General features: G+C 37.3%; 2 protein-coding genes across 2 annotated transcripts; one reads left to right on the plus strand and one right to left on the minus strand.

The window, feature by feature from the left end:
* Positions 1-436: 436 nt before the first annotated feature.
* On the minus strand, positions 437-1,662 carry LOC122645250 (AAA-ATPase At5g57480-like). Its single transcript, XM_043838575.1, has 2 exons — positions 1,623-1,662; positions 437-1,164 (listed from the first exon to the last, which is right to left on the minus strand). The coding sequence occupies exons 1-2, from the start codon at positions 1,660-1,662 to the stop codon at positions 437-439; spliced, it is 768 nt and encodes a 255-aa protein (XP_043694510.1).
* Positions 1,663-5,153: 3,491 nt separating this feature from the next.
* LOC122646421 (universal stress protein PHOS34-like) lies at positions 5,154-6,981 on the plus strand. The gene is made up of 4 exons (XM_043839974.1): positions 5,154-5,404; positions 5,528-5,637; positions 5,765-5,883; positions 6,873-6,981. The coding sequence occupies exons 1-4, from the start codon at positions 5,227-5,229 to the stop codon at positions 6,961-6,963; spliced, it is 498 nt and encodes a 165-aa protein (XP_043695909.1). The 5' UTR covers positions 5,154-5,226; the 3' UTR covers positions 6,964-6,981.
* Positions 6,982-9,333: the final 2,352 nt, after the last annotated feature.

Raw genomic sequence — 9,333 nt, forward strand, 5'->3', positions numbered from 1 at the left:
TCTCAGAAACTTACCATACTTGGTCAAAATGTCACAGGCACCCTTTATTTTTATGAATTTGTTTCAATTTAGTCCACTCTGATAGTCTTTACAGTTAAGTGTCTATTAACTCTTTTTAAATAGTGAAATTACCCTTACCACAATGAAATCCCTATAATACCTTAAATGATGAATTAATGATCTTAGAAGTTAGTTTTTAGAAAAAGACAATTTCGCCCTTGTTTTTAATCAATACTTTTTTTTTATTCCTTTTTTCTCCCCTTCTTCTTCCCCTTCTTCTCCTTCTGCTGTTTCTTCCGCCACTACCACCACTCCTTCTCTTGCTCCCCTGCAACCCCGCCACCACCCTCTCCAGTCTCCCCTACCCGACCATGCTCTCAGCAATCCAATCCCATAAAAACCCTAACTCTACAAATTAAAAACCTAACCCTACAAATTAAATGCTAAATATTGTTTGTCCTGGAGATCGATCACCATATAGAAGGTAACCTCTCTTCCACGCTCTCCTTGTGTTCTGATAAAACGATTGCCCATCTGCAAAATCTCGAAGATCAGCCATTAGTTCAGCTTTTTTTGCAGGGTCCATGGCCAATGTATCAAAAGTACTTGGGTGCTTGAATGGCACAGCTTCCCATGGATGACCCCTCGAATCAAGAGCTCCACCTCGAGAATTTGTGTAGAGAAGTCGATCTTGATTTTTTCTTCTGATCTCATTGGCCTTCTCCATGATGTAATCAAGATAAGAATCAAGGATCAAGACCTTATCTTTCTTATTGATTCGAAGAGTGAAGCCTCTCTTCTCATCAGGAAGAGGTCTCCAAGCGTAGCTTTGAGATTGTCTCTGTGTGACCACATGCTCCCAAGTTGCTGTGACGCCATTGAATGTATCGACCAAGCAATCATTATTTGATAGCCCAAATGTGAAGGCACTTGAATTCTTGGCTCGAGTGAGGCTCAAACGGTTGCGGGTGATTGAAGCAAAGCTGCTGAGGTAGAGTTGAGCTGCATTGTACAGCTCGTTTGTGTTGACACCATCGATCTCTGTGATGTCAAAGTAGCAGTAAGAGGAGAACCATTGGAAGGTACGAGTGAAGAGCTTCAGAAGGGTAAAATGAAGCTCTGGCGGGAACAGGGAATGTAGGGTTAGGGTTTTGTCCTTAATAACTACGGGGTAAAATGGATATTTATGGAAGAAGATGGAATGACAGTTTTGTCCTTTTATTTAAATAATTAAGGGGTAAAATGGATATTTCACAGTTTTGTCCTTTTATTTAAATAATTGAGGGGTAAAATAGATATTTCACCTTTGGGTACTAACTGTGCTTAACATTTGGGGTGTCTGTGATATTTTGATCAAGTATGATAAGTTTATGAGATATTGGATACTTTTAGGGGGTGTTTGTAAAATTTTCCCTATATTTAAAGACCCATAATCGACCAAAAACACACACATCAAAAACAAAAAAAAAAGTGCCGGTCCACAATCGGGTTTTTTTTTTTTTTTTTTTTTAATAATTAGGGCAAAGCTCAAAAGTGTAAGTATTTGAAACTTATCTGATGCATTAAAAAATGCAAATATTTTATTTAAAAAAATGGGTCGGATCCCTCTACTGTCGAGCTACCCGTATTGCACAGTGCGTCCCAGACACTGCAAGCCGGCATAAAGACTGCCTTACCCCTGCCTGAGCGCCTTGCCCGAGCGGGGATAAGGCAGTCGTTTCTGCCTTGCTATGTGTGGGGCACACGGAAATAGGGGCAGCTCCAAAAGTAGAGGATCCAGATCCTTAAAAAACACTAATATTTAGTTAAATAATGTATTTTTTTTAAAAAATACTATTGTTTTATTAAAAATACTAAACTATTATTAAAAACACTATTCATTTATTAAATAATTAGAGTGAGACGGTTTGCACACACAAAAATTAGGGCAAACCGATAAGTTACAGAGCGAATTACATGTTCCCCCACTTGTGTTTGAACCATTTACAAAACACTCCTTCCATTGTTTTAACATTTACATGGACTCCCTTGGGTTATTGTGGGGCTTACAAGTAAGCCTTGCCCGTTAAGTTGAAACCGTTAGTGAAAGCTAAACATTCTTGTTTTTTTGGTAAGAGAAGCTAAACATTCATTTCAACAAAAAAAAACAGAAGCTAAACATTCATAAATGGTCATATTACCCTTTAATAATGTACATTGACCCTTTTACCTTTATGTTACAAAATCCAAACCCATCTCCTCAACTATTGTTCTAATCTCATCTCCCTCCATCTATCACATTTTTCTTCTCAAGCAATTTGCGAACCTCCACTATCCTCTTCGGCGATCTATGAGAGAGGAGCTCCACTCTCCATTCCGACTATCTTCAAGATGCGAAGCAGGGAAGGTTAGGTGTGCCGGCAGTAGGGGTGGCGGTGCCTACCCATCCTCTACAACATTGTAAATCCACCCACAGCCCAATAGTTTTGATTTCTAGTAAATAAAGCCCGTTTATAATCCATTTTGCTGTCTGATAAATTTAAAGCCCGTTTAAAGCCCATTTAACCTGATTATTGGTAGCCCGATTAAGGACTAAGTACCCAACCAACCGTTTATAAATGGGACCATGTCTAACATATACAGCCCAATTACTTAAATGGATCGGTCACTGTGCGAGGTCCTAAAACGAGGAAGCCCGATTAGGTCTGACGGATTGATACCCCTACCCCCCCCCCCCCACCAAACAGTTACTAGTATATAGTCCTAGTTTTGTGCCCCTAGTATATTATGAGTCAACGGTAAATGATTTTTTCATCTTTTGGTGCAACTTTTGAACATCAAAACTTAGGGGTTAGGTGAGTCTAATATGTTGACACTATACAAGTTCTCAGAAGAAATAAGTGGAATATGGTTCATGAATTAGTTTGGGTTTAAAGAATTAGTGAGAAGAAATAAATTGATTAGACTTTTCATCAGTTCTTTGGGTCTTCAAAAATGCATTTGGACATTGAAGGGTTCAGTCAATCACTTTCACCAATTGAAACAATCTGAAATAAAATTCAATCATACGACTCTTTGGAACAAAAAAAGGTTAACTTAGAAATTTTTCAGGTCAAATTTGAACCGTGTCAAATTGGCTATCTAACCAGAAACTTGACTGATCAACAGACTTGGGTTGACCGATTCCTGAATCTGACTTAGCGAGGTAGAATGCTCCATTTCAGAAATTTGACCATGATTTTATATGTTTTTTAATACAAAAGATCCATCATATTGGGTTATGCAACAATTCTGTTTTTGGTAAGAGTTTTAGAACCATTCCTGATCATGTTTATTTGGTAACTTTTAAATAAAATATAGGAATTATGAATTGGAACAAGATATGATATAGAATCCAAACCCGACCCAATAGGGGTCTTTATCGCCCCCAGTACTAGGGGGTGCTGTGCGCATCGTGCGGCGCAGCACTGCCCATGTGTGCACTGTGGGGCCCACTATGTGTCTATACACACATGGGCGGTGCTGCACCGCACAATGCGCACAGCATCACCCCTAGTACTGGGGGCGATAATTTTCCGGCCCAATAGACCAATTTACCACCTACTAGTACCACAAATTCCCTTTTTTTGTTTTTGATGAAAGAAAAGAAACCAGCTTAAGTATTATGAACAAATACAACCTGATTGTCATGCGCATAGGCCGCAAGATTGCGAGCCACTTCCTTTGGATTCAAGGGTTGACCCGCCCCATTGACAGATTACTGTAGGCCCCACCATCCACCATTCAACCTAACACATGTTTTTTATGTTTTTGCTAAGAATTCAACCTAACATCAATCACCATCCTTGTATTTAAGAATAGGGAGAGTGTTTCATGTTAGGGAGCGTAGCCTACGCTAGGAGATGAAGCACCTAATATAAGTGTTCCTGAAAAGGAATCATTTCAGGGGTAAGAGGAGGAAAGGAGAGAGATAGACACAATACACAGGGTGGGGGGAGGCTTTGTGTAACCGGGGTTTTCCCTTGGGCTTGAACCATAAACCTGAACAGGTTTAAGGGTTTCATTATTAGCCAAAGAGAGAGAGAGAGAGAGAGAGAGAGATGATAGAGAAAATTTTTCCCTAAGAATACAGCTGTTTACCTTTCTTCCTTAGACACCATTTGTTTTGGTGTAAAATTTTACACAGTAAATAATTTTACATGTTGAAATGTTTTTCAATGTTTGTTTCCATAAAAAACATCAAGCATTGAAAAACTTTTATACATACACAATTTTATATGTCAAATTTTTTGCAATGAAAATTTTCGAGTAAAATTTATGTCGAAACAAACAGAGCCTTAAGAATACAACTGATTAGAGTACAAAGAATCCTAAAACGTTCTCATTAAAAAAAAACAAGTGGGAGACGGGTGAATAAGAACGCTAATTAGTTGTGTGGTTCCTATGCTCAAACATAAGACAACAAAATTACCCCTCAATCCCCAGTGAACTAAAACATCCCATTCAGTCAAATGCTTCTGCATATGCTCTTATTAGTCCCCAAGCTGACAAAGACCCTACCACCAACAACGATCTCTTGCCAACAGTCCAACACCCCTTCTCCCAAAAAAAAAAAAAAAGGTTAAAAGATCTCTGCCCAGGAGTGTGGCCTATGTTAGCATTCCGATGAGTCTATCTCCCTCCTCCCCATGTGGAAAGACACCTCTGCCACCTTGTTTTAAGGAGGAGACAGATAGATTCATGGGAGTGCAAAACTGTTTTCCAAACGAAAAAAAAAAATATTCCTAAAGCGCAGCTCAATCTTGAGTGAACCTGTGAGGCCCACCTTATTTTGGAATGCAAATCACATTCGTCAAATCAGAATAATTTTGTGACCTACCAATATATCGATCCTCCAACTTTGTGCTTAAAAAAGTAAGGCTGCATTTGGTAAGTATTTTTGACATGCATTTTAGGTCGATGAAATCTCATAAAATGATAGAAAGTTTTTCCCCTTCTAGTGCTTTCATGAATGTCCTTAAGATGGGATGACTTGTTCTCCAATCAAGAATCCAAACTCTAGACGCAATAAAGACGCCTCATGTTTAACGAGTTGGCAATTCTCAGTTGCCAACTCTCTCTCTCTCTGTCTCTCGTGCTTATATATAGTATCTGTTTAAGGCTCAGTTAAGTTAACCTAAAGTTCTCTGCTTCCATTATTATAGACACAAAGACAGAGAAGAAAACTGAAAGAGAGAGAGAGAAAGAATGGAAAAAGCACGTACAATTGGGTTGGGAATGGATTACTCTCCAACCAGCAAAGCAGCCCTTCGATGGGTAATTGATAATCTGGTGCAGGGTGATCAAGATCGACTCATCTTGATTCATGTTCGATCTTCCAAGTCTGATCATGACCAGAAGAAGCTTTGGGGAGACTCTGGATCACGTCTCTACCTTATTCTCCTCTTTGATTAATTCTTTTCCTCTCTTTTTTTTTTAAAAACCTCAAACCTTTCTGTTTTCTTATTAATAAGTTTTGTTAATTTTTTCTCTTTTTCGGGGTTTCCAGCTTTAATTCCTCTAGAAGAACTTAAAGAGACAACCGTATCAAGACAGTACGGGCTCAACCCAGATTCAGAAGTTCTTGATCTTCTAGATACTGTCTCGAGGACAAAAGGGGTATTTCTCATATTCCACTACTATTGTGCGCCATATGGGATTAAAGATTCCTTTTTTTCTTTTTTTTTTTTTCACTCTTATTTCCTATTGTTTTGAGAAGTTGTGAATTGGGTTTATATGAAAACAGGCTAAGGTGATGTGTAAGGTGTACTGGGGTGATCCAAGGGAGAAGATATGTGATGCTGTGGAAGAACTCAAGCTTGATTCCCTTGTGGTTGGTAGTAGGGGCTTAGGAGCCCTTAAAAGGTAATTAGTTTCTCTTTTACATTTCATGTTCTTCTATTTCTTTCTTTTTACACTTTTTTCAAAAAGGCAAGTTGCTAAAATGGGCTTGGAGTATGGAGGACTTAACCTAAACCTTATTTCACAATCAAAACAAGGGTATGGTTGAGTGGTAGGTGACCCGAAGGCCATCATCCACTTCTAGGGATAATGATTATGTTTCATAGTCCTTGTTTAGATAATGATAAAAGGAAGCGCAACACCCCAATGTGTAGATTTTTGTGCACGTCCTCACATCTCATCTAAGGACTCTACATCCTCTCTCCTTAATAAATGCTATTGGATGATTCATCATCCTCCCCTCTTATTGGTGCAAAACTTCACTCTGGCGTCTAAAACCGTCTCCTCTACAAAATATATTGATGCAATTCTCTGAGTACTAGTGTTACAACAATAATAACTTATAGTTGTCGATCACACTACTTAATACAAGAGGACTCTCGTACACTGTCGAACCCATTGTGTGACCTAATTGCCTAATTGGATTCGATTTTAGTACCGATAGAGATTGCCCCTTTGGGGTGGGGGTATGAGACATTTTTTTTTTTCTTTTTAAATGGATGAAACCATATTCTTTTTAAAAATTTCCTTTTATTTTGTTTGTGGGAGAGAGTTTCCCACAACCCTAGCATGGGGAGGAATCTATACGCAACATCAATGACGATATGGAGAACAATATCTTCAACATGAGGCCTATATGGTCAGACTAAGAGAAGAAAAAAATCTCATGTAAGAGGGAAATAGCACCTTAGCATTGTGGAAAACTTTTTTCTTTTATTTATATTAAGGGCAAGAAATCTCTACTTGATCGTATGGTTTTTAATTACACAAGCATTGTTTCACAGTGCCCTGTAAACGGGCATAGGAAACACCACTAAGTAAAGATCTTTCTTTTTTTTTTTTTATTTTCGAGCTGAATAAAGAAAATTTTCTATCTATGATAATTAATGCAGGGTTTTGCTTGGGAGTGTGAGCAATTACGCGGTGTTGAATGCTACTTGTCCGGTCACGGTTATAAAGGGAACACCAGTTTTGAAGCCCTAATTTTTTTTTTCCTTCTCTTGGAAGAAGAAAAGCTGCTTGGTGGGATTTGGAATTTTGCTTGTTCATGTAAAGACCTTATTTTTGTTTTTCTGTTTGGTTATAGCTTTTAGATTTGAATGGTTTCGTAGCACACCTGTGATCTCAACTTATAACCTGAAAGTGATATCTATGTAGTGGAGATATGTGTGCCTTGTTCCATATGTGTAAGCTTTACTTGATCAATTCTCTTTAATTATTTTTTCTACAAATAAAGATGATTTATCTGCAACTATCACATCCTAAGCTTTCTGGTCCAGATTCCTTTAAAGTCCAGAAGAAAAAACCAAAAATGGTCCGGTTCTATTTTCCCTGGTTTAACCATCGATTAATTTTTTTTTTTTTTAAATACAAAATTGCTCAAAGTTTGGCTGAAGCTAGCAGAAAAGAAAAGTTTAATTTCATATCTGATGTCTAAACCAGTCTGATGAAGCCCATGGATCAAAGTCCTTCTAAGAAATTGGACCCATTTTGAAAGTCCATATTTGGAATGGTGTGTGTGTCCCTTTTATCAAATTTGGGGTGCTGAAAATAGGTCTTATATTTGGAACATATTGAAAAATGCTACAAGTCAAAAAAATTTACAATTAAGGAGAATCGTCAAGATTTTATCAGTCCCCATTTGTAGTTCAATGGTCTAGATTGAATGATTCTGATCTGATGGATCCTAATAAAGTGGCTTAAGGGATATTTCTTCTTCCCCTATAGTGAAGGAAAACTTTGACAGTTCACCCACCATCCTAGGGTTTTGGTATGTTCCAAAATACCCTCCTGAGACCCATTCCCGCTCTCTCATGCCCTTTGGTGAATGGGAAATTCCCATTCAATTGTAATAAATTGATGGAATCTCTTCACCGTGGTTGAAGCAAAGAGACTTTGTCAAAAAAAAATTTGCAAAAAACTTTCCCCCAAAAATAAAATTCTTCTATTGCATACCACTATTTATAAAGAAGAAAATACTGTAATCAACCAAACTTTCTAGCTAAACCTAAACCTAGCTGATGGGCTATTCTAGTAAATCTAGACTTCATATTTAATTTAGAAGATAAAATTAACCTTATACAATGATGAAAATTACTACATAATTATTCTCTTGGCATCAAATATTCCACACTATTAATTAAGAGAGAGATAATTCAATGCTAAATGATTTTTGGAGTGCTTCCTACTACCAACCAGATGCATTCACCTTCCCCTTCATCTGAGCATCTGTGGAATTATTTCACATATAGAAATAAAAATAGTAAAAAATGATTGAATACTTTTAAGGATCGAGTTTCCTCCATCCATAGTGAATGGGATCTCATTCACCGTAGAATGGGAGGGAGAGGGAAAGGGTATCGGGAGGGTAGGCTTATCAATCGATACGGTTTTGATAATATGGTACAATTTTGATATGGTATCAAAAATAGATATTCAATACCGATATCGTATCGTATCATTTAAAAATCCTATTTTCAAAATCATAATCGTATCATTATTGTACGGTTTCAATACGATATGAAAAGTGGTATAGATTCGGTATAGAAAACGGTACGAGATAGGGTGTAGCTGTTTGTGGTGCGTGAACTTTGGGAGTTGAATTATAATTTGTTATAAAAAAACAAGGAAAAAGTGAAGTCTGAGAGGTGAATGCATAGATATTTAAGATGTGACAGTGACAGAAAACGTCTGACAGAAAAGTGAGAAAACATCTTTAGTCAATCAGTCCTTGTAAGTTGGTTGCCCAATTTACAAATATGATAAAGGCAACTATACCCTTCAAAAACGGTATTGCGTGTTGAACGACCTTTTCAACTTTTATTTATTTAATTTTACAATTACACCTTTCAAAACGGTATGGTTTCGATACATACCAACGGTATTGTATCTAATACCAATATCGTATCGTATCATGATCAATACCATTTGATCATATCATATCGTATCATTTTAAAATGGTACGACTTGATACGATTTTATGTGGATGGTTTTGGTTTTAGTATATGGTTTCAGTTCCAAATTGACACCCTTACGGGAGGGTATTTTGGGACATATAAAAATCCTAAGAGAAGTTTGTGAACCGTCCTCTATGGGTGGAAGGAAACTTTAGTCCTACTTTTCATTTGAAGATTTTTTTTTTTTTTTGGGATAGAAAAAAAGGCTATTCATTCATACGCGTCCAATGCCAAATAAAGGAAAACAAAATACATAAGATAGATAGAGAGCATGATAAACACAAGGTATGGATATACGATATCCAAAACCAAGGAGTGAAAATTGATCCGGTCTCACATGCCATTGACTGGGTCATCCAGAGTAGGGGATGGAATACAACCATATCTCTAGAGAAAA

This window comes from Telopea speciosissima, chromosome 11 (genome assembly GCF_018873765.1).
Source record: "Telopea speciosissima isolate NSW1024214 ecotype Mountain lineage chromosome 11, Tspe_v1, whole genome shotgun sequence".
Classification (NCBI taxonomy): domain Eukaryota; kingdom Viridiplantae; phylum Streptophyta; class Magnoliopsida; order Proteales; family Proteaceae; genus Telopea; species Telopea speciosissima.

Excerpts from the sequence above, each read along its gene's own strand:
- LOC122645250 (XM_043838575.1), bottom strand. The coding sequence starts at position 1,662 with ATGCCGGCTTGCAGTGTCTGGGACGCACTGTGCAATACGG. Across the intron at positions 1,165-1,622 it reads GGACGCACTGTGCAATACGG|TTATTAAGGACAAAACCCTA; the intron begins GTAGCTCGACAG and ends TTTACCCCGTAG.
- LOC122646421 (XM_043839974.1), top strand. The coding sequence starts at position 5,227 with ATGGAAAAAGCACGTACAATTGGGTTGGGAATGGATTACTCTCCAACC. Across the intron at positions 5,405-5,527 it reads TTGGGGAGACTCTGGATCAC|CTTTAATTCCTCTAGAAGAA; the intron begins GTCTCTACCTTA and ends CGGGGTTTCCAG. Across the intron at positions 5,884-6,872 it reads GGCTTAGGAGCCCTTAAAAG|GGTTTTGCTTGGGAGTGTGA; the intron begins GTAATTAGTTTC and ends TAATTAATGCAG.